Source organism: Lampris incognitus, chromosome 20 (genome assembly GCF_029633865.1).
Source record: "Lampris incognitus isolate fLamInc1 chromosome 20, fLamInc1.hap2, whole genome shotgun sequence".
In the NCBI taxonomy this organism is placed as follows: Eukaryota; Metazoa; Chordata; class Actinopteri; order Lampriformes; family Lampridae; genus Lampris; species Lampris incognitus.
Window position 1 is genome coordinate 24082414 of NC_079230.1, and position 23326 is coordinate 24105739.

A 23326-nucleotide genomic window follows, 5' to 3' on the forward strand; every position below is an offset into this window, starting at 1 on the left:
GAGAGAGAGAGAGAGAGAGAGGGAGAGAGAGAGAGCGCGATAGAGCGACAGGGAGAGAGAGAGGGAGAGAGAGAGTGTGTGTGAGGGGAGAGGGAGAGAACACATCGCAGCAGAGATGCAGCAGGAGGTTTCCGAGGTACGTTCTCTTGTGTGCTGGTTTGCCTTCCTGAGAGAGAGCGAGAGAGAGAGCGGGCGAGCGAGCGGGCGAGCGAGCGAGAGAGAGAGAGAGAGAGAGAGAGAGAGAGAGAGGCTGAATTTTGTTGTTTTCCTGCTTGTTTTTCCTTCACTCCGTTGCCGAGGTTGTTTGTTCGCACGTGAAGAGCAGACGAAAGGTTCATTATTATGATTTTTTTAATCATGATTGTTATTATTGTTATCATTGTCATGTTTCATGTTGGGTGTGAGCCTCCAGCTTGTGGCAGCTGCGCGCATTCATGCAGCGCGGCTTGTTTGCGTTAAGAGTGTTGCGTTTTTCTTTCTTTTTTCTCTTTTTTTTTTGCGTGTGCCTTCGCCTTCCGTGTATGTTCGCGTCCCTGCGTGCGTGTGCGCGTGTGCGCCTCGGTCTGTCCACATCCTCCCTCTTCTGTCGCTGGCTTTCCACCACGCACTTCTTTTCAGCAGCGGAGAGGTGGATGACTCGCTCCGAGGCTGTGACGAAACTTTTAATTTATCGAAGTGAATCACCCCAGACGGGGGTAGAGAAGGTGAGGAGTGGCGGTGGGTGGTGGTGGTGGGGGCGTAGTTGGGGGGGGTTGTGAGGGGGTCGCCAGCGAAACGTCAGGACAGGTCGTTATAAATTGACGTGGGTTTTGTTGTTAGGAGAGACCTCGACTGTGGTGGGCCGGTCTCCCACTTATCTGCCCCCCCCACCACCACCACCGCTCCCTCCTCCCCTCCTTCCCTTCCTCCATGTGTCTGTCCATCAACTTTACTAACTAGATTAGATAGGAGTTAGAGAGGAGTTTTGCAGGAGAAGAGAAAAAAAACTCGTCCTGGGTAAACTGACATTCTCCGTCTCTTATTTTCCACAACGGGGCGAGCCAGCCAAATTGTCCTCCATCTTAGTACGAACCCTGCGTGCATGTGTGTGTGCGTGTGTGTTGGTGTGCGAGTGTGTGTGTGTGCGTGTGTTGTACTTCAGTGGAGGGCATTCTGGTGTCACCGTGCCCGCTGTGGCTGCCCGAGCCTTACTTTGTTTTGTTTTTTCTCCTTTATGTTATTTTCCAAAACAACCGAGCGTTGGCAGCCAGCGAGTCCACATTCCTGGTTTCCCTACATGCCGTGCGGCTACAAGTTCCCCCGCGCACGCACTGTATGGGCAATGCGAGACCCCACCGTGCCCACAGGGGTCTAAGAGGTCAGAGGTCAAGTGATGGAAGTTCTCCTTCCCTGCGCTTGCGACGTCCCGGGGTTCGGAGTCGTCGTCTGGTCCGGGTGCAGGCTTTTTGCAGTTTGGCCGGCGTGTTGTTTGGACACACCGCAATGGAAAACAACATAGCATCGTCCGAGGCCGAAATGTTTCCCACCGTGTTTCCTTCCACCCCCCACACCCCCATCCTAACCCGACCTGAAGGAACGCGGGGCAGGAATGACCGCCTCGTTTTACCCCTTGCACCTTCCTCCTCAGGTGTAACATGACCCCCCATCAGGTGTTCGCTCACTGCGTCATCCTGTTTCAACCGCCGTCTCTGTATTTTTGTTTCTCGTGCCGTGCCTCTCACCACGCTCAGATGCTACCCGGTTTTTGTTGTTTTGTTTTTGTTTTTGTTTTTTTGGGCGCTTAAACCTCAAAAGGGGGTATTCCCTGCACCTCGTGAGAGGGAGTGCACGTGAAATTGAAAATGATTTTTGGGGAAATTACCTCAAAAAGGTCACCGGTGTAGTGTTACTTCTCTCCTGAGGTACCCCCCCTCTTCTCTCCAGCCTTACTCTCTCCTAATGCTTCCCATAATTCCTGCTGCAACGGGCGGAATTATGGGAATTACGTGCTGGGTTGAGAGCTAACAGACCGTGGAGAGTGTGGCGTTTTAGACATGGTCAGGCCTGCCGGTGCGTGGAGTGGCATGCTAAATCACTGCGATACCACAGCTTACAACCCCCGGGGTGGAGGTGGGAGGAAAGGGTGGTGGGGTGGGGTGGGGGGCACCAGTCGGTCACGCTGAGTGGGATCTGAGAGACAAGGAAACCGTGAGATGTGAACACAGAGGAGGTGTGTTTGAAGTAACCCGCTCCCCCCCCCCCCCACAACACCACCATCAACACCACCGCTACCGCCTCACCTCCACTCTTCCTCCTGTACCCTCTCCCCTCGGTCACTCCCAGACACACACACACCCCCAACACACACACACACACACACACACGCAAGCACACACGCACACACACACACACACACATCGCCCCTTCCTCCTCCCTTTCCTCATCTCTCCCCCTTTATCCCATCTGGCTGGCTCCAGCGTGGTGGTGGTGGTGGGGTGACGGGTGGGGGGGTTGTAGAGAGTTCAGTACCCTCCTTACTAACAATCACCCCCCCCAAAACACACATACACACACACACCCCTTCCTTCAGCCAGTCAAATACACACACACACACACACACACACACACACACACACACACACCCTCCCCTCTGTTCACAGACCAACTGCTGCTTTAATGGTTGGGCCCCTCTGGCTGCCCCTCGCTGGGGAGAAAGCCCAACCGACACCTTCCCCTCTCCACATGCTCCCCGCCGCTGGCTCGCCGGCTGGAGCACCGAGGCCCCCCACATTCCGCCCCGTAGGCACTCCCTCATGCCCCCCCACCCCTCCTACCTCCTCCCACCCCTACCCCACAGACACAAAAACACTCTCTCACATGACGTCCATATATCTGCGGCGCAAATGTAGTAAATGGTAGGTCTGGCTGGGGGGGGGGGGGCGTGGGGGGGGTCAGTGATGCAGCTGGCTGGACTGAATTGAAACTTGCGCTTCATCTCAGTAGATGAAAACCGGCCAAAGGTGCGGGCGATCGGCTACTATTTATGCACCCGGTGACCCCATTTTAAGAAAAGGTCAGCTTTAAAAAATGGACAAGGACGCATGGGTGTCATAGAGAAGCACAACTGTTGTGTGACTTTGTTGCTAACAGGACGGTGTGGTGTTGTCATTGTCATGAGTTTGTAATGGGGAATACTTCTTGTATTGACTGCACATTTCCAATTGGAGTATCTACTGTTATATATTATTTACGTCACACCCAGACCAGATGCTTAACGTGGACATTGGAAAACAGATGCTTTAGCAGTGGGTCAGCAGAGCTAAAGCTAGCTTGTCTGGATCATGTTTTTAGCTAACCGGCAGCCCAGAAAAGCTAGCAGACACATCAGAAACTTTTTATCGAAAGAGTGATTTGTTTGAGGGCGTTAAAGGCGACGGAGGATGCCTTCCTTGCATCTCGGTCGATGGCGTTTCTGTGAAATCCTACCTCAAATTAAAATGCACGGGCAATAATACCGGGTGACAGACCTTATGAGGGGGATGCTAAGAGAGGATAGAGAGACGGGAGTGCAGCAAAAAATGCTCTGACAATTTTCTCGCCAGCGAGGATTATAACGTTGATTGAAAACAATATCGTCTCACAGCGGTATATTATCTTAGATCCAGAGAAGTCGCAGCCCTCCCCAAATCTACACAGATACTACAGCTAAACACGAGATGCGGCGTTTGTGAGGGAGTAGGTTCGGGAGACTTATCACCCATTTATTTCAGTGGTAATATATCGTTGATAGGGCAGGATCACAATACAAATGGCAGTAGCTGAGCTTGTGTGTGCAAGTGGAGGAAGAAAATAACACACATTGGTTTAAACGTGCGAATCCATGCTTGTCAGAGATGTTACGTCAGCTTGAGCTTGTGAAAATTGACTTTTGACATCCACTTTTTCTCCAGTGGACCGGTGACTGGTGAAAAAGTGGATGTCAAAAGTCAATTTTCACAAGCTCAAGCTGACGTAACATCTCCGACAGTCATGGATTTGAACCTTTACCTGGTGTGTGTTATTTTCGTTCTCCACTTGCACACACAAGCTCAACTACCGTCATTTGTGTTTTCATTTTCAGATATCATCACTGAAATAGATGGGTGATAACAGTCTCCTGAACCTACTAGTAGGTTTAGTAGGCCCCTACTGGCCCATATTATTTGGGAAAGATGTGTGATGATAACTCCTCTTCAGTAGACTGATACCAGCCCAGTCGGGTGGTTAAGAGGCCCGGTCCTTGAGGCGCTTCAAGACTAAAAAGTTGCCGCAGTCAGTCGCTTTCAATCCGTTAGGGACGCGAAAGAGCTGGACCAAGAAATAACAGTCGTTTCGGAAAACAGTGTTAGCCTTGGGGTTTTGGTTGCAGACAATTTTACATTGCATGTAAATGAGATCTTCGTAAGAGGCGGAAGACCTCACAGGGTGCCAAAGTACATGTACTGACTCTCCAAAGTTTTGTTTGTCCCCGCGACTGCTGTTTACAGTGTTGAACAAACAGATGGCTCCGTGACTGGCACAATGTCCATGGACGTGGAGAGCTGCTGAAAAAGCTAGAAAACAACACACACAAAAAAAACCCTCTGCCCCACCGTCGTGTCTCGAGTTGCAGAGGGTCACTTTCTTATTTCGTTATCGACCTTCACCCTGGCTGGTTTTCCTCTTCAGTTCAGTGGTTTTCTGTAGGGGGTCACAGTGCAATTATTTTTTATTATTATTATCAGATGCAAGTGGCTGAGTCTTGGGTTTGGCGGAGTGTTACGAAGTGAAAAAAAAAACAAGGAAGATGTGGGTCGGTCACAGACTTCAAACGGTTATTACAGAGTATTGAACTAAACAGCAATTTAAATTCCATTGAGGTTAGTTTGTGTCTGTATTTATGCCCGCTTTAATGCGGGTGACTAATTCTTAGGTTTGAACCCTTTTCAAACGAGAAAATTCCCAGAATGTAAAGTTGAACGGCTCCGCTTTCACACATTCATCATTTGATGCGGTAATATAAATGCCATCAGTGTATTGCGAAGAGAAGAGGGGAAGAAAAAAAAAACCCAAAAAACTACGCCAGTGTCTCTGTGCCGCGGCCTCTGCAGCTGTACGTAGGCCGCCGCGCTCGGCCCTAATGTGTTTTTGGTTTACGCGGGCCCAGTGAGTCATTTGTCCCACACCAGCCGAGCACCTGTCCTGCTGTGCTGTTTTGTAGTACTGCAAGGGTAAATAGCTCGACAGATCTTGGGCGGGCTGGCGTGTTTGTTTGTGCATAACATGCTGCCGCAGAGAGGCGTGAAAACAGGGCCGCTCTTTTGTTTTTGAGTTTGCTTCGGGGGGTCCTTGCCGCTTTTGAGGGTCACACTTGTCTGCGCATGACAGGAAAAGGTTGCATGTATATATATATATATATATATATATATATACATGCATGTGTGTGTGTGTGTGTGTGTGTGTTTCCTGCGTCTATCCACACAACTGCGCAATTGATCGAGTAATGATGGTGTTTCTCATGTTTCCGGGAGGCGTTTGCATGCACATGTGTGTGTGCGTGCGTGTGTGCGCGCGCGTTTGAGTGCACTGAAAGTGGCCTGTCACGGTCAGCCAGTCTGTCGTGCAGGCTTTGCTCGTGGAGAGGCTGTGTGCGTCACAGGGAGATGAGGAGAGGGAGCGATGGGGGCGTCATACGCATTTTCCTGTCCACGGCGCGAGCGGCGGATGAAACGGTGACAATTTTAGACCTAGCACCGTCTCTCAATATGTCCGCCCACTTGTAGCAGGCTGCCGCTCGACATGAGGGATTTCCTGCACAACATCTATTCCTCAGTGAATCCGAGAGCGACGGCAAAGGCCTGTTCTCATTGCACGCCCGCACAATAGTTTGAGCTAAGCCAAAAATAAAAAATTAATAAATAAAAGTACAATATGGATTATGTTTATCAAAAAAGCATATCCAAGAAAGAGAATAATTGGGGGGGGGGGTCAGCATGCAACATATAAAATGGGGGTCGTCTTGACCGGGAGTGTCAAGATATTTAGGTTTATGTTGCCAGAACATGTTGATATAGCTCTTGCACGCTCCGTCCCCGAAAGTAAGTTGCACACGGATTCACCCTGTTGTTTTGCATGTCATTTACAAGTGCGCTCATCCATGCTAAACGAGTTTGTTTGTGTCTCTATCCGTCTTGCCCGTGGGTATGCATTGGTGTATGTATGGCATTCAATGTGTGTGTGTGTGTGTGTGTGTGTGCGCTTGTTTGCATGTTTATGTGTCCGTGTTTTGTGCATGTTTGCCTGGGCTCCTGTCTGTCTGACTGTGCAGTGTGTCTGACTGTTCCTGTTTCAGCTCCCTCTTTTCTCCCCCCTCTCTCTCCCTCTCTCTCTCTCTCTCTCTCTCTCTCTCTCTCTCTCTCTCTCTCTCTCTCTCTCTCTCTCTCTCTCTCTCTCTCTCTCTCTCTCTCTCTCTCTCTATCTGTCTCTCTGTCTCTGTCTCTGTCTCTCACTAACCCTCACCTTCTCTCTCCCTTTTTCTCACCCTTTCTCATTCTCTTGCTCTCTTCCCTCTCACCCTCTCTCCCTCTCTCTATCTCACCCCCCCCCTCTCCTCTGCAATAACAGTGCTGACCTAGTTTCTGCCTGTTCAGGGCTGCCTGTGGAATTTTACAGCGGCCAGCCTTCCTGGCTGCCTCGCTGCTTTGAAAACGCAGGCAGAAAAGCATGACTGAGTATTTTTTCCTTTCGTCTCATCATTATGGCCTTATACTGTCTTCGTATAACCCCACCCACCACCCCCCCAATCTACTGACCCCACCAACGGGTCTAAATAAGTAATAACAATAAAACTGCACATCGCAGGGGAATCTGGAGTCAGCGCATGCATGAATAAATGGCGGTAGGACTGTATCGGCCGCCATGGCGGTTGAATTAGAATGGAAATGGAAATGGGAAGTGCACGTCGCTCATCCTCTCGAGCTAAGCTGCGATTGTACCGGATGCAGAGGGCGGAAAAACACCCCTCTGTACGCGTGCGCACGCACACACACACACACACACACACACACACACACACACACACACACACACACACACACACACACACACACACACACACACACACACACACACACAAATGCATGCGTGCACCCTCCCTTCTTCTTCTTCTTCTACCCCTCTTCTCTTCCCTCCCTCTCTTGCCTTCACAAATAAATGGTTAGAGTCATGCCCGGCAGATACTAGCCATTGCCAGGAATGGCTAACAAGGCTGTGATCAGGACCACCCCCTTTCCTTTAGTCTGCTTAAAGAGCAAAGCGAGAGAAGGACTGTTTTTACGCGGGCCAAGGCCATGGATGCAAATCAACACTCTGATTCCGAGGGAATCTTGATTAAATCTGAACGCCCTCCAATTAGGCGAGGGGAATGTTGTGTCATAGCCGAGAGAAATGGATTTGTGGAATGCCTTTCTGAAGGCTTGGCTGTGGCATGCTGAAATCTAAACCAGCTCTGCTGCAGATTCATCCCCCCCCCACACACACACACCACCACCACCACCACCACCCCTCTCGCTACCTCCTGCTCACCATTCCTGGCTGAGCTTTTGGAGCTCAGCGCTGCCGGGGCAGTTGGGTTTCTTTGCCGTTTCTCTCCACATTGTTTCGTCAGCACCATGACTGCTAATGCAAAACCTCTCGGTATACTTGCAGTTTCCCTCGCTGTGTGTCGTGTGCAATGTGCATGTTATGTTGGTTATGCTGTAGGCTGTTTGTGTTGTTAACCTGTACTTTCCTGTGTGTTTTTTTTTCTTCTTTTTTCTTTTTCTTCCAGATTTTGGGGGCTGGTCATGGTGTCCGGTGGGAAGGTGTGGGACCCCCTCTGTGCGGGCCTCCTTCAGTCACATCTGAGCGAGCAGCACCAGACGACCAGGCTCCTGCCCTTCTGCAACCTCACGACCATCGCAACTGAGGACACCACATACCACCTGAGTCAGCGCTCGCCACCTCTGTCTTCCCTGCCACCGGTGGTGGCAGCTCACGACACCCTTCACCCAGTGCAGCCCCCCTCTTCCGGCTTACTACTTTCATCCCACCTGCCCGAGGATTCCCACCTCAGCTGCTGTGGCTGCAGCGGGGCCCAAGGACTTCACAAACCAAACCGTTGTTTTGGAGTAGCTGGTCAGCCTGAAGCAGAGCAGGAGGTGGTAGCGGAGACAGAGCAGCTGGAGATGAAGGGTAAAAGCAGGCAGGGAGGCCGGGGAGAGGCCATGATGGAGGACCGGCTGGAAGATATTGCCGACGGGCCTAAGAATGCTAAAATTACACTCAGTTTCCCTCTCAGCGCTGGCCCCCTGCCCGCCTCCCTGACATCTCCCAGCCAACGTCACAGCTCCTCCTCATCTTCCCCCTCGCCCCACCGACGACGGCCCTCCTCATCTGGCTCCAGAGGCTCAGATGAGGGCTCCCTGTGGAAACTGGACGCTACCATGGATGTAAAACACAGACCATTCAAGCCCCCCAGGCATGAGCACTCACCTCCCTCCTCCTCTCCCTCCTCCTCCTCCTCTCCGATGACTGTTAGTGCGCTTATCAGGAAGGATATCAAAAGCCCCCCTCCTCTGAAGTGCGCCAAGGTCAACCCAGACACTCCGTTTAACAGGTTTGCCCCCAGGTCTTCCAGTGGGTCTGTTGGGGGCTGTTACACAGGAGATGGGTGGGAGGAGAGACCGAGGGCGGCAAATGGTACGGCTTCCCCATCTCAGACAGCTCAGATACTCTTTAACCTGGGCACATCAGCCTATCAGGGCCAGCGAGGGGCAGACCCAGACAGGAAGGAGAGATTAACAGGAAGACCAGGTGTGAAGCTGGGAAGCCCTCACAGACCAAATCTTCACCCACCCACCCTTCACCTCCCTCCCCCACTACCACCTCCTCCTCCTCCCCCTTCTGAGGCTCTCACGGCCCCGCCCCACCCCTCCATCCTCTCCCCTGCTGACGGCCTGAAGCCGGAGCTGATCTGCGGGGTGTGCCACCGCCTCTTCAGCTCCGCCTCCTCGCTGACAGTGCACATGAGACTGCATCGCGGCAGCCGAGCCCTCAGCTGCCGCTACTGTGGTAAGACCTTCATTCACAGTAAGAGACTGCAGTCCCATGAGGCCTGCTGCAGGGCCCCCAGTATGCCCTCCACCAGCTTGGGCCCTCCCTCACTCTCTGTCCAGCCCAAGGAAGAGCCGCTAGAGGAGGGTGAGGTGAGAGTGGAGGGGGGGGTGATTGTGGGAACAGAGGGAGCTATAGACAGCAGCAAGGCACGGCCAGGAAAGAAAGCGCGGAGCCTCCTGGCACGTATCCAAGGCAATGATGCAGCAGCCACTGAGCTGCTAGGAGGTGATGAGAACCATTTTGTGAAGGTGGTAGACGGCAATATCATTTACTTCTGCTCGGTGTGCGAGCGGTCTTATATGACCTTGTCCAGCCTCAAGCGTCACTCCAACGTACACTCCTGGCGTCGCAAGTACCCCTGTCATTTTTGCGATAAAGTCTTTGCCCTGGCTGAGTACCGCACCAAGCATGAGGTGTGGCACACAGGGGAGCGGCGCTACCAGTGCATCTTCTGCTGGGATGCCTTTGCCACCTACTACAACCTGAAAACACACCAGAAAACCATCCATGGCATTAACCCCAGCCTCATCTCCAGTGAAAAGACTGCAAATGGGGGCTACAAACAGAAAGTGAATGCCCTCAAGCTCTACCGCCTTCTCCCCATGCGCTCCCAGAAGAGACCTTACAAGACATATAGTGACGGTGTGCCTAATGGCCTACTTTTGCCCCCAACTGAGCCGCCCCATCTCCCCCTGCCTCTGGGCCTGGATTGTACCCTCAGTGCCGGAGATCTAAAGAGTCTCATCAGTGGGGCTCACCCCAAAAGTGTGAAGCCTGACCCAGATGCTTTCTCTGATGGCTTCTCTGTTTCTATGGATATAGAGCACAAAGACCACCCTACACTTACGCCCCTCCCCCAAAGAGACATGCACCAAGTGGGAAAATATGATAGGGAGGCCCCAGATGTAGAGCAGGGGAGAGGTAGTGGCAGCTTCAAATTGTCTGGAAACAGCAAAAATAAAACTCCTAAGATTGGTAGAGGCACAGAAACAAGCGTATCGTCTGTAATAACATACGGCCACGCAAAACCCTCTGTCATAGTCCATGGAACAGCAGTGTCATCATCCGTCATCGTCCACAGCAACCAGGTCACATCTGAGAATGGCAAAAGTAGACTGAGCAGCCCCTCCCCTGAAACTAACGACAGTCAGATGTCCCACAGGGCCTGTCCCAGGTCAATTAGAAAGCAAAGTATCAACACAGAGAGCCATAGAAAGAGGTCTAGAGACAGCTCAGACAACACAGAGGAGGGTTCAAAAGGTAGACATGAGACAGAGACAGGCAGATCCTTCAGCAAGTCACACAAGTCCCACAGCAAAGGTGACATCTCCTCTGGCAAGCAGTTGTCAGCCTTTGTAGGGTCACAGGTCAAAGGGGCAGGGCCACTGTGCCAGATCACTGTGCGCATTGGTGAGGAGGCCATCGTCAAGCGCAGTATCTCCGAGACCGACCTCAGGAGAGACAAGAGCCATTCTCCTCCCAAAATCAAACGGAGTGAAGTGGCATCTTTACGGGAAGCCAAGGAGCCGAGGCACACCCACCATCACCACAAACGCCGTGCTAACCGGAGCGCTAGCTTAGGAGCCGAGGAGGAGAGAAAGGGGGAAGGGGGAAGGGGTGGTGGTCGAGAGGGGGAGGTAAGGAGAAAGATTTCCAAATCTCCCAGTGAAGTAAGGGAGTACTACTTCCGCCAGGAGGTGCGCGAGCGAGGGGAGAGTGACCATGATGCAGAGGACAATTTATGGCGGCCATACTACTCCTATAAACCTAAAAGGAAGGCCCAAGCACATCTCCAGAGGGCAAAGAAATGGCAGAGAAAGCTGCAGTACAAACGCTCCCTACGGTTAAAGAGGAGGGCAGAAAGGCTTACAAACCCTGAGACCAAAGAGACAGAGAAAGCACCAGATAAGGAAGAAGATGAAAAGATGAGTGAGGCAGATGGTGAAGAGGTGGAACGTATTAAAGAGGAGGTAGTGGAGGCTGAAAAAATGTCAAAAGGCAGCACAGAGAAAGATGGGGAAATAAAAGAATATTCCTCATTTCCCTTAAAACACAAAAACAAACAAGTGAAGAGACAGATTGAGGGGGCCTGTCCAGACGTCTCTCCCCCTCCTATGTGCTCTCCAGAGCCTCCACTCTCTACCTCAGTCACTCCTATGGGCATAAAGCGGCGGCCCTGGACCAATGGTAACGCAGCAGAGTGCGGTACCTGTGGCCGCTGGTTCTCCAGCCCCAGAAAACGAGACAAACATGAACTTAGCCACCTGCTGGAGTTTGTTTGCCTCTTTTGCCATGCAACGTTCCCCTCAAGGGAAAAGCTGGAAGATCACCAGAGAGCCCAGCATCCAAAGCCTACAGAGGCCTTCCCCTCATCACTTAAAGTTGGACTTAGTGAAAGAGGGGAAGGGGGCGGAGTCAGAACATCAGTAGAGGAGGCAAGGCCGGAGGAGGTAAGAGAGGGAGGGGCAGGCTCACTTTTAAGGAATAATTCCAGTCCATGTCGCCTAAGCAGGAGAGCATTAGCTAGACACACCTGTCCACAGTGTCATAAAGTTTGTAAGACGTCCTCGGCGCTAAACCGCCATGTCCGACGCCACGAGTTGAGCAGCTCCCCAGAGAGAGAGAAAGAGGAAGCACAATCAGGGCCAAAAGCAGCGGAGGCGATGGTTAGCACTGTTAGCAAAGAGCTAGAGACTGACAAAGAACAGGCTCCAACTGCTCAGTCTGTTTCAGTCATCAGTTTTTCCACCCCAGACCTACCCAGTGGTTGTGAGTATTTGGAATCTCAGCCACATCAAAACCACCAGGACAAAGTAAGAGATGAGCAGCAGTTGTCAGAATCCTGTGACAAACCTGAACTGAGTGAGGTCAAATCTCACACTCCTGCAAGAGAACCGAGCCCGCAGATTATAAAGCCTCCATTAGAAAGCCCGGTTAACCTCAAACCCACCAAACCTGAATTCACGCCTCCCATGCCCTCCACTCCCTCCACAGTCCAGAGCGTTCTGGTCATGAATGGATCTGAATGTCTGGACTACCGCACTCCAAGGAAGAAGAATGGAGAAGGTCAGATCCACAGAGTACCCAGCCCAGTGCGTGTCAGGGCAACCGCCAACCCATCTCCAAATACACCTGTGATATCACAGGCCAGACTTACCACTGTTGCTCCTCCTGTTTCCGTTATGACACCTCCCACCCAGGAGGTGGGATTCATGAAACGGGAAGGGGTCATTATGGACAGAGAGAGGCAGGGAGGGAATGGTGTGTTTCTCCAAGCTGGCTATGAGGGGCCCCCTTTGACTGAGGATCTCAGAGTCCCGTCACTGTCCAGAAGCTCCTCTCCCGCTGAAGCACAAGACCTGACCATGTCCTCGATACTAGCCCGAGAGAGGGAGCTGGAGATGCAGAGAGAGAAAGAAAGGGAGAGAGAGAGAGAACTAGAAAGAGGAAGAGAAAGGGAGAGAGAAAGGGCCCAGCAAATGAGTCGGGTGGCCCGACCGCCACAGGACAGGGTAGCTCTCTTGGTCCCTAAAGAGGAGCCACTGAGCCCTGCACCGTCCCCCCAGCACATCCCCAATAAAACCACTATCAATGGACTCCCCTCACCCAGGAATACTCCCAAGTCACCTTGCCCACCCCCCACAGCTGTAGACCTCTTAGCTCAAGTCAGTCGCCAAGCCCAGCACCCCTCGCAAGGCCTCGACAAGCTCACACTGCCCATGGGAGCAGCTGCTGCAGGTGATCGCCCTTCAGCCCAAGCCCTGCTTCTCCCCCGAGCACCACCACTGCCTGATCCTGAGTGCCAGGACACCACTTCTTCCACGGACTCCCAACGGGGGGCGGCCGCCCCAGTGGGTTACCCCGTCCAAGATTTCCCCCTGCCCCTTATTGTGCCAGGCGGCTACCGCTCAGCGAAGAAGCAAGAGGAGAACCTGCTCATGTCTTCCTATCCTGCAGGGGCTCTCCCCTTCGGACCCCTCGGGAAGGTGATAGTCCCGAATGGTGGCGATCTGGCCAAGCTGCCCTTCTACCCCGACCACTACCAGCTGCTCTACGGACCACAACTGCTAGCTTACCCCTATAACCTGGCCGCTCTGCCTGTGGCTCTGAACATGATGGCGCCTGGAGGGGACAAAGTGGAGCCACTGCCCTTCCTTCCCGCTATTTTCAACTACGCAGCAGCAGCTGGGCCCTACATGGGTGCGGCACCTCACCCCCTTGTGGCCAATCCCAGTCTCTATAGCAGCGGCAGCGGCAGCAGCAAGAAACAGAGGGACGGCAGCGCCAACAAACCCTAGGACATTAAACGCTTACTGAGGAATATATTTCTGTGGGGACATCCTGGCCTGTTGTGTGTGAATCAGCAGGGTGGGGAGGCGTTTGTTCACGACACATTTACCGAGCATATTCGCACAGTACCCCTGTCTTTCTTTTGCTCAGTAGAGGTCGGAGTTAGCCATGAAATAAGGAATAGGGGTGAGGGGAAGAGAGCGGCATAAAGAAAAGAGGAGGAGAGGCCGACTAGAGCACAGCAACGTATCGTCTCCTCTCCTCTCTTTGCCCCTCTTCCTCTCCCTCCATCTTTCTCCTCTCGGTGTGGTGTGCCGTAGTCTTAGAACTTGAATAATCTTCCTCTCCGACTCATTATGATATTATATATAATATAAGAATAAGAACTGCTAACAGGGTGTGCGTCATGTGAAAAATTAGTTCAGTCTGCTTCCCTTTATAGTGACCGCATAATGAGGATAAATGCTCTTCTGGGAAGGCTTGTGTAGGCAAGGATAAGGGATGAGACACAGGAGTCCTTACTCGACACAGTTGGAGGTAGAGCATTTAACACGAATCTTGTGTGTGTGTTTGTGTGTGTGTGTGTGTGCGTTTGTGTTTGTGTGGACGTGTGTGATAGGAATACTGGCGTACTCTGTCGTCCGCGGACGGTCAACGTGAGCACATAACGTGCACAACATGGAGGAATTTGTGCATGCATCAGTGGGCTTATGCAAGTGTTTGTGTGTGTGTGTGTGTGTGTGTGTGTGCGTGCGTGCATCTCTAGGTAGATGTGTGTCTGCACGTGTGTGCATTTGCGTGTGACGGAGTACATGCATCGATGGCCAGGGTGAGCCACCTAAGCGCTGATCATTCCACGTGGTTTGGGGGTTGCAATGCGCGCAGCATTCCTACGTTAGATGGACTAACGTCAGTAGGTCAGTGCGTAGAGTCAGTGCATTTTATCGTTGATCCTCCATATCCGAATCATATATAGGTATGAATGCTAGCTAACCGTATGGGCTGGATGTGACTCTATGTCGATTACGGATCCTCCGAGCTTCTAATGTCCCAACTAACCTGTGATCTTGCAGCTGGATGGCACTCTGTAGGATCTGCATAGCGTTCACCTTAGTTTTTACCTTAAATGCACAATAGAAACATAGAGGTCACTCAAAGGGGATAATGTTGACACTTGTAGCTGCTTTTGACATGTAGCTGGCCACTGGGCAAAAAAAGAAGAAAAAAAAAAGAAGAAAAAAATCATAGGCTAGTAGACCGTTGCACTTCCAGATTTCATCTCATTTCATGCACATAAAATAAAAAAAGAAAAGAATAAAAATCTGTTAAACTTCATCTTCAGTGGCCTTTTCCTCTTCCAAAGGCACACTCCCATTTCGTAGGCCAGGAAGAAGAAAGCGAAAGCATGAAAGCAAAAAAAAAAAAAAAAAAAAAGGATTCAGGGTAAAGTTATTTCTGGGTAGAGAAGGAGAGATAGACGGGCACAGAAAGGCACATTTCCGAGTCAGAACCCCCTGCAGAAAAGACTTTGTGGACAAAAACTCTCTGTCCTCCTCTTCTACCGAGGAAGCGTCGGAAAGAGTGTGAACTATTTCCTTCTCCTCTGCCCTGGGTAGAAAAAAGGGAGGGACAGAGTCGCTTGCTAAGAGCAAGGAAAAGGTTGAACGAATCAACGTAAGCGGTGATTGAATCTCCCAGATGCCCTGTGGGCCCCCCTTTTTCTTTTTTTTCTCGTTACGTGTAACGTGTAACGTGTGTCGTTTTCTTTTCTTTTCTTTTTTTTTTTCCTGTCTTTTTTGTCATTTGTCTATTTTGTTACTCTGCAACGTTGTTCGGTTATGTTGTTTAGCCCCCTTTTTACCAGTTGGAAGTGGCTTCAGAGGAGAGAAGGGGGTGGGTGTGGGGGTGGATGAAGGGAGGGGGTGGAGTTCACTTAAAAAAAATGAATGTAAATTTAGTCATGAGGTTAATGAAGTACAACAGCATTAAGGGTAGACTGGTTTTCGGTTCTTTTTGGTTTTTTTTCCTTTTGTTTTTGACACCAATAACCTGTTTTAAGAACTGTTATAACAACTGGTATACATATTATACAGTGCAGTAGTCCTAGGAACTTGTCGCTAAACTTGGGTTCTGTATCCACAAGGCATGAGCATCACTTGCTTCTAACCGTTTTATATCCTCAGAAAAAATCTGACATTGTGCGCACAGCTTTTTTTTATTTCTCCTTGTGTATTTTATTTTTGTGTGTGTGTGTTTTTTTTTTTTTTTTTTTTTTTTTGTTTGGCCTCTCAGCCTTGCGTTTCTCTTTCACCCTTTATGTTATTCATTGTAAATCGGAGAATACTCGCTACCACACATACTACCCACAGTCACTATATAAGAGCTGTTCAAGTCATCCCTTCTCTCTGGCATATACACAGCGCGCCGCCTCTGAATGGCGTGTGTGTGTGTGTGCGTGTGTGTGTGTGTGTGAGTGTGTGCGTGCGTGTGCGTGTGTGTGTGATGGTACTTGGGCTGCTTGGTTCAGACAGGAGTGTGAAAACAGAACGTGACCAACTGCAGAGGCTCCCCCAGGCCTCCCTTTGGGTGTGGTTACAAGCCGTTTGCGTGCACGTCGTTGTGCGTGTGAGAGGGTGAGTCTGCGTAAATAAGAAAACCAAAAGAAATCTGCCTAAGCAGCATATCCCTCGGCAGAATAAAGGCCACCTTTTTTTTTTTTTTTTTTACCGTGGGTTAGTTCCTGTGTAAGCCTCCCTAGCCAAGCCTTGCTGTCTCCAAACTGTAGTATCTGAAGCCATTCCTGTAGAGATGGACATGTTTGTGTTTTTTTTTTCCTTCTTTTTTTTTTTGGACCATTTCTTATGCCATAGTTTGCCGTCACAGTTATCATACAGACCAAAAGCATGCAAATTGACGTATTGTAGCGACTGGACTGGAATCTGGTGGTAATATACAAACTATTTACTGTATGTTTTAGTTCAAATGAATGTGCCTCTGCTTTGATATTTAAATGATAATTATCTATAGTGAGATGTGTATCTGCCAGATTTCAACTGTTAAGGTGCCTTGTTATGGCATAAGAAATTTGGAAGGTGGCTGGATGACTTGTTGGCAAAGCAACAATAGGATCTGGAGATAAATGTCATGGCTTAGTCCACTATGAAGCTGGTCATAGATGTAAGGGTGTGGCTAAACTGTTTGGTATCGTGTAAATGTCTAGGGTAATACTGTGCCATATAGAGCCCACAAAATATGTTAATGTTATTTTCAAAGATGTTTTAATGTTGCCTGATGACTTTGTCTTTAGATTTGATACGAAAGGCTTGTAGCCACAGCTCTCCCAAAGTCTGTAGTCTCTTATTCTGACATACTTCTTGTTATCTCTTTCTTTCCCTCCCTCTCTCTCTCTCCCTCTCTCTCTGTCTCTCTCTCTCTGTCTCTCGCTCTCTCTCTCTCTCTGTCTCTCCTCTTATTTCTGTCTTCCTTTCTTTCTCTTCGCTGCAATCAAACAAAAATAAAGTATTAACCTGATGACCCAACAGAATACGTTCAACTCCTGTCTCATTATGTTTTAACGGTTGTCTGTATAGTTGTGTACACACACACACACACACATATATATGTATATTCAGCCCTTGCCTCTTTATCTAGAAAATATGAACCATGTGGTTAAAATTGGCAGCCGCTCGGTTTTACTTCATTTGACCCCCGCCCCCACCCCCCTCCCGCATTCTCCACTGCAATGTGCGCTGAACATTTTGTGAATTGGCAAGCGCAGGGTGACGTGTGGACGCTTTGCACTGTGGGATTAAGCCTTGCAAGATAGCCTCTCCTCGATGGGAGGTTCGCGAGAGAGACACGCAGCAGGCTCGCTCAGCCGTCACAGAGACCATCCCCCTTAATGACAGAACCGGTCCGAGACCACCCTGCTGAAGTGTCTCTGAGCAGGACAGCGACGTGCCGGTGGCTCACGGGGAGCTGACCCCCTGCGTTTGCCGAGCCCGCGCTTCGACCTCTGTCGACGGGGCGAGCACAAAATGTCTGCGGGGATAGCAGGACTTATTATGTCATGTACCCGGTGTGCTTCGGCAAAACCCCAGGCTTACCTAAAGCTGAAATCTGCTCTCAGTAATGCATTTTTTTCTGCACTTAATAAATAGGTGTTGTGTATCATCCTGGACCAGGAAGTCGGGTTACATAACGCCGTCATCTGCTTGGAGACCGTCTCCATACAGTACTTTTGACCGAGCAGGACGGACGCCGGTGCAACAGCGAGCACATTCCTACACCGACAGGGGACAGGCCGGAAACGCACGCGACTCTCTACCAATTCTACTGTAAACTAGTAATAAGACACGATAGTCCCCAGTTAGCGGGTCTGGCCTTTTAGCCGAGCGGTCAGTGACGTCGCCTTGTGGTGCAGTACACTCGTATCGAATCCCGCACCGGGCAAGAAAATAACCGGTTACACTACCATCAATATATTGGTGTACAGCAGCGTTGCCATATAGTTCGGGGGTAGTTTGTCGTACATTAACACTGTCTGTGTTCGCTCTGGTCCCAGGACGCATGTTTACAAGGGCGGGAGCGGTTTACTGCTGAGCTGACGGCGCACCAGCCACAACGACTGCTACACCTTGTGTGTCGCTCTCACCGCCAGCTGGAGGGACAGATTGGGGGAAATCACAGATTTCGGCTTTAAACGGCCAGCAGGTAGTTTTCAAGTATACAGTGGCAGTCGTTTCGGTTAGCCTACTGGGGGCGATGCCAGAGTCGGGGAACACCAACAAACACTGGCCTGAATTGACGCCGCTCCGCCGACAACGAAACGGGCCTCTGCGCCGGCGTCTCCAACTCGCAGGCCGCAGCAGTATTGGGGAGGGGTGAAGATGCTTCGTTTCAGCACTTAATCCTCCTTTGTTTCACGTCGGAGCGGATTTTTCTTTTTTCTTTTTTTCTTTTTCCATTACTGCGCTCTCAGTGTGCGTCTGCCCTCCTCTTTTCCTCCGCTGAATGTCACCCATGTTGCTGAGAGCGCACTTCAACTTCCTGCTGTGCGCTTTTTAAGTGTTCCCTGCAGCAAACAACGGCGTCCTATCTGAAGCTGAAAAACGAGCACCTCGTCCCGGTGGGTGAAGGCTCAAACGTGTGTGAGATAACGGTCCCTGAGATGTAAAATAGGGGGGGGGGGGTTGATTACACCCAGGAGATGGACATGGAGCTGAACTCTCACGCCGCTGGAAAATATTTTCTATCCGCGTCCACTCACCAGTGACACCCAGTGGCGAAAATGGGAACCGTCAGTTTGTTGACCCCACCCCCATCTTTGAATCCCACGAAGCAGGCTGTCAAAGATGATTTTATTGGGGGATTTTTTTTCTCTTTCTTGTTTTTTTTTTTCTCATCAAATCACTGGACATGAATTGAGGAGTATCTTGGAGCCAAAATACGTTTCCCCAAAACCACGGGCCAAAAAATGTCAACTGATGGAAAATGAAGGGGCTTTGGGGGTGGGGGTTGGGGGGGGGTTGTGAATTTTATTTCTCAGCGAGATCCAGGGACAACCGAGTCCCCTGCCACAATAAAACACTCTCAGTCTTTCAGCATCACAAAGCAATAAGGAAACGTACCCCTGACATGTGAGCCGAACTTCACCGGGTCCTGAACATGGCATGCACGCGTCACTGAAAAGACCATGTCGGACGGGGATCCCAGAAGCCCCTGGATGTTTTGTTGTAAAGTGAAAAGCCAACAGGCTTCCTTTGGGCTAACTTTACACCCAGTTGAAGATATTTCATCAGGAAACTCTTATACGTAGCCCAACGCAAACATGTATGCATGCATACACGGTGAACATTTCTTTTCAAACTTGCATAAAAACAATTTGGGAAATAATAGAAGAAACCATCTGAAAAATTCCAGCTTACTCCACCACATCTCTTCCAATAAACCACCACATATGCCCTCAACCATGACCAATCACGAGCTGAACCTCTCCCTAGTCCACATAAACAGCACCCCTAGTTGAGTCCTGATGACTTTCAACGTGCTCCTTATCTATTTCTTAAACACCTTTGGCTAGCAAAGCCTGGCCCGTAAGATCACCCCCTCGATAGTCCAAACTCAAACCACACTTTGCACTTTGCACAACAGCTGTGCTGCTGTTTGCAGGGGGCCTTGGCCTTAGTCAGGGCCACCTGTTGTAGATCAATTTCTGGCCTCATCTCTGCTCATACATTATGAAATTGATTAACTGTGCACCGACCACTTGTATCCTTGACTAATAACCAGCCAAGAGTGTTATGACATTCTGCAATCCTTATGTTGTCCCAGCGACGCCTTAAGTTAATACCCGCTGTCTTGTTTTGCACTACCTGCAATCTCTCAAACGTGCCCCCTTACGGCAGTTCCCCCCCTACCTCAGCACAGCGACAAGCCTGAACCCTGTTCAAACTCGGTCCTCTCTGTAGGCTACCCAGCACCGCTCTGCTTAGCGTTATTCGCCGCATAAATAGAAAATATGAGATCAGCCGGCGCCCCAGCTGTATATCGAGTATCTTACGCTCCGTCGTCTGTTACAGCAACACTCCCTCCGCGTTGGGCCTGAAGAGGGGCCGACCTTGTTTTTCCTCCTCAATGCAGTTAAAACCACTTTAGTTTTCCTCATACTGAAGCACCGATTTGTGTAGATTCACCCATTGTGGGGGTGCAGAGATTAAATTATTGCCCTTCCTCCCATCCCCATGTTAGAAAAGAAAGGGGGGGGGAAAGAAGTATTTCCCTTCCATATGATCCAATATCTGTTTGCTTTCGACATATATCAGTGCTATTAGAGCGGTACTAAGGGGCTTTCTGATTCCCCCCCCTTTTTTCCCCTCCCCCCGATTGAACTTGGCCAGTTACCACCCCTCTTCCGAGCCGTCCCGGTCGCTGCCCCACCCCCCTCTGACGATCCGGGGGGGGCTGCAGACTACCACATGCCTCCTCCCATACATGTGGAGTCGCCAGCCGCTTCTTTCACCTGACAGTGAGGAGTTTCGCCAGCAGTGGCGCCCCCAAGGGGTGGCCATGGCCACCCTGATACTATCCCTGCCCCCCCCCAGCCACGAGTCGCATATGCAGAATATGCTTCTGATTATGCATAATATGCTTTTATCTGATATTTTATATTAGGTGCTGTTCATTTAAATCAATAATGTATATTTTTCTTAACTCTCATATTGACAGTTTTCAACTAGCCTATACAGTATACTACAACAGCATCATAGAATTCCCGAAATTCAGTCATGGCCTTTGGTTTTGGTGTGCCACCCCAAGATTTTCAGTGGCCCCATTTGGCCACCCCTATGAAAAATGTCTGGGGGCGCCACTGTTCGCCAGGGGGGACGTAGCACGTGAGAGGATCACGCTATTCCCCCGAACAGGCAAACCCGACCGACCAGAGGAGGCGCTAGTGCAGCGACCAGGACACGTACCCACATCCGGCTCCCCACCCGCAGACACGGCTAATTGTGTCCGTAGGGACGCCCGACCAAGCCGGAGGTAACACGGGGATTCGAACCGCGGCTTTCTGATTTCTTAAACTACATACTTTGGCCATCTTCCGTAATTTGGGGAAATTTCCCAAATTTCTGCAACCAGTCATACGAACATCCCAGTGGGCAGGTGGATGAGCGTCGTATCAGAGCGATGGGTTCGTTTATGGTGGGAGGAGCCGGTTTTATCACGGATCATCCGCGTGCTGCCCTTTAGCCATACTTATGAACCGCCAACTCGGCTTGCGACCCTAACTTGTCAGTTTTCCCTCTACAGAGATTTGCAACACGGGTTGAGGTTTGACGCGGGTTTGGTTTGTGGGAACCCTCCCATCGGCCTCCACGTTGGATGGGGGTCCTGATGCAGATGTTCCCAGCTAAGGCCTCTGCCATGTCGATTTTTGAGTTCAGCTGTCACACCCCATAAAACCATTTATCATTGCAATAAAGAGCTTTTTTTCCTTAATCATCTCCGTTCAATTTGCGTGCCTTAATTACAAAATGTCCTTCAGTTTCTGTCTTTTAGGCTCTCTTCAAATGCCTCTCTTGGCTCAGTGTCTCTGCAGAGAAAAGGACAAGCTCTTATTGTCTTCTTTCCCCCTCACTGGAGCATAGTGAGTCATAGCAATGTGTGTTAAAAGTTTAGACATATTTTGCAGCACGGTCTATCCCACACCATCAGTCTTCCTGGTAGGTTAATTCCTATGGAGCTGCAGCCAGAAATCCCTCCTTACAAAACATCCTCTTAGCCGCAATGCGTGATGGTTTCTTTGGCACGCCTGCATTTTTTTCTTTTTTTGGGGGGGGGGGTTGTTTATAGGCTGTGTTCGGTTCATCCACAATATAAAAACAACAACAACATGTTGTTTAATGTGTGTGTCTGCCTGCATATATGAATGCATGCATTTCTTCGTGTGTCTGTCTGCATGTGTTCCACTTTCTGGAGCATTAACATAACTCTTCCTGGAAGACGTTTCTATCAGAGGAATGCTGCCAACAGAGCAGAACAAAGAGTTGTGTCCCTTGAAACACCAAGTCTCTCTCTCTCTCGCTCTCTCTCCCCCACTTGCACTCCAGAACACACAAACGCACGCGCACGCGCGCACACAACACACACACAGAGTCGTGACAGTCAAGGTTCCTGTATAATGGTTAACACACATCAGTGCTCTGGCTTACCGACGCTCACAGTCACCGACCTGCAGTCTTGTCCACGCGCTATGGGACGTCTCCACTGACTGATGACGGATGGGTGGAAATTCAAAGATGACGTTTCGCATTTTATTTATCCGCTGATTTATTTGAGCTGAAATGATGATAACATATACTGGTGGGTTTAAATTTCAAGTTTATATATATATATATATATTTTCATTATTACTTTTTGTGGTTCTGGAATAATGGCGACTTATTGACATCACATATTTTTCATCTGCATTTCCCTCCCCCACATTTTTCCAATATATAGCTTCTCTCAAACGTACACGTTAGAACCAGCAACTATGTACCGTTACACAGGCACAGACACACACAGACACACACAGAGCACTTCTATCTTTGTGAGGACCCTCATTGACTACATTCATTCTCGAGCCCTTAACCCTTACCTTAACCATCAGAACTACATGTCTAACCTTAACCCTTACCTTAACCTAATCCTAATTCTAACCTTAACTCTAAAACCAAGTCCTAACCCTGAAATAGTAGAACGACCAAGGCGGTCATTTTGACCGTCGTGGATTTTCAAAGTTAAATAACTTTGTGGAAACTGCCGCTCCTTCGCGACGTTCATCGCTCTGTCCTAGAAACACACCAGCGTCCTCCAGTGCAGAGAAATACTTGATTTTTGATTATTGCCAACATGTCTGGTTACAGCCGTACCGTGACTACCACCGAGGCGTTGCAGTATTTACAGGCGTTGGACAGCAGCCATTTTAAATTGTTTGAAAAATAGTATTAGTTGTTAAAATTGTAAACTAGTAATAAGACACGTTATTCCCTTGTTAACGGGCCTGACCCTTTAGCCGAGCGGTTAGTGATGTCGCCTTGTGGCGCAGTACACTCGTATCGAATCCCGCACCGGGCGAGAAAATAACCTGTTACAAGATGTTAATTTTGCTGTCCGTCGTTTCTTAACAGACATACTAACACATGCAATGCATTAATATCTCAATTGGGTGTTTATCTTGACAGAATATAGAGTTTAAAAACCGTGGGCGGTCATTTTGACGGCCTATGGTCGTTCTGGTTTTTAAGTTCCAGTCGTTGTTTGGGACTGTTTCAATGGTTATTTTCAGTTCTTTTTTTTTTTTACATTTCACGTTTTGTAGGCCTTGTTACGTTTGTTA

General features: G+C 49.8%; 1 protein-coding gene across 1 annotated transcript; it reads left to right on the plus strand.

Moving 5' to 3' along the window:
* Positions 1-217: 217 nt before the first annotated feature.
* On the plus strand, positions 218-15319 carry zbtb4 (zinc finger and BTB domain containing 4). The gene is made up of 2 exons (XM_056300732.1): positions 218-332; positions 7826-15319. The coding sequence occupies exon 2, from the start codon at positions 7842-7844 to the stop codon at positions 13449-13451; it is 5610 nt and encodes a 1869-aa protein (XP_056156707.1). The 5' UTR covers positions 218-332; positions 7826-7841; the 3' UTR covers positions 13452-15319.
* Positions 15320-23326: the final 8007 nt, after the last annotated feature.

What these genes read in the sequence shown, in the direction of transcription:
- zbtb4 (XM_056300732.1), top strand. Translation starts at nt 7,842, where the DNA reads ATGGTGTCCGGTGGGAAGGTGTGGGACCCCCTCTGTGCGGGCCTCCTT.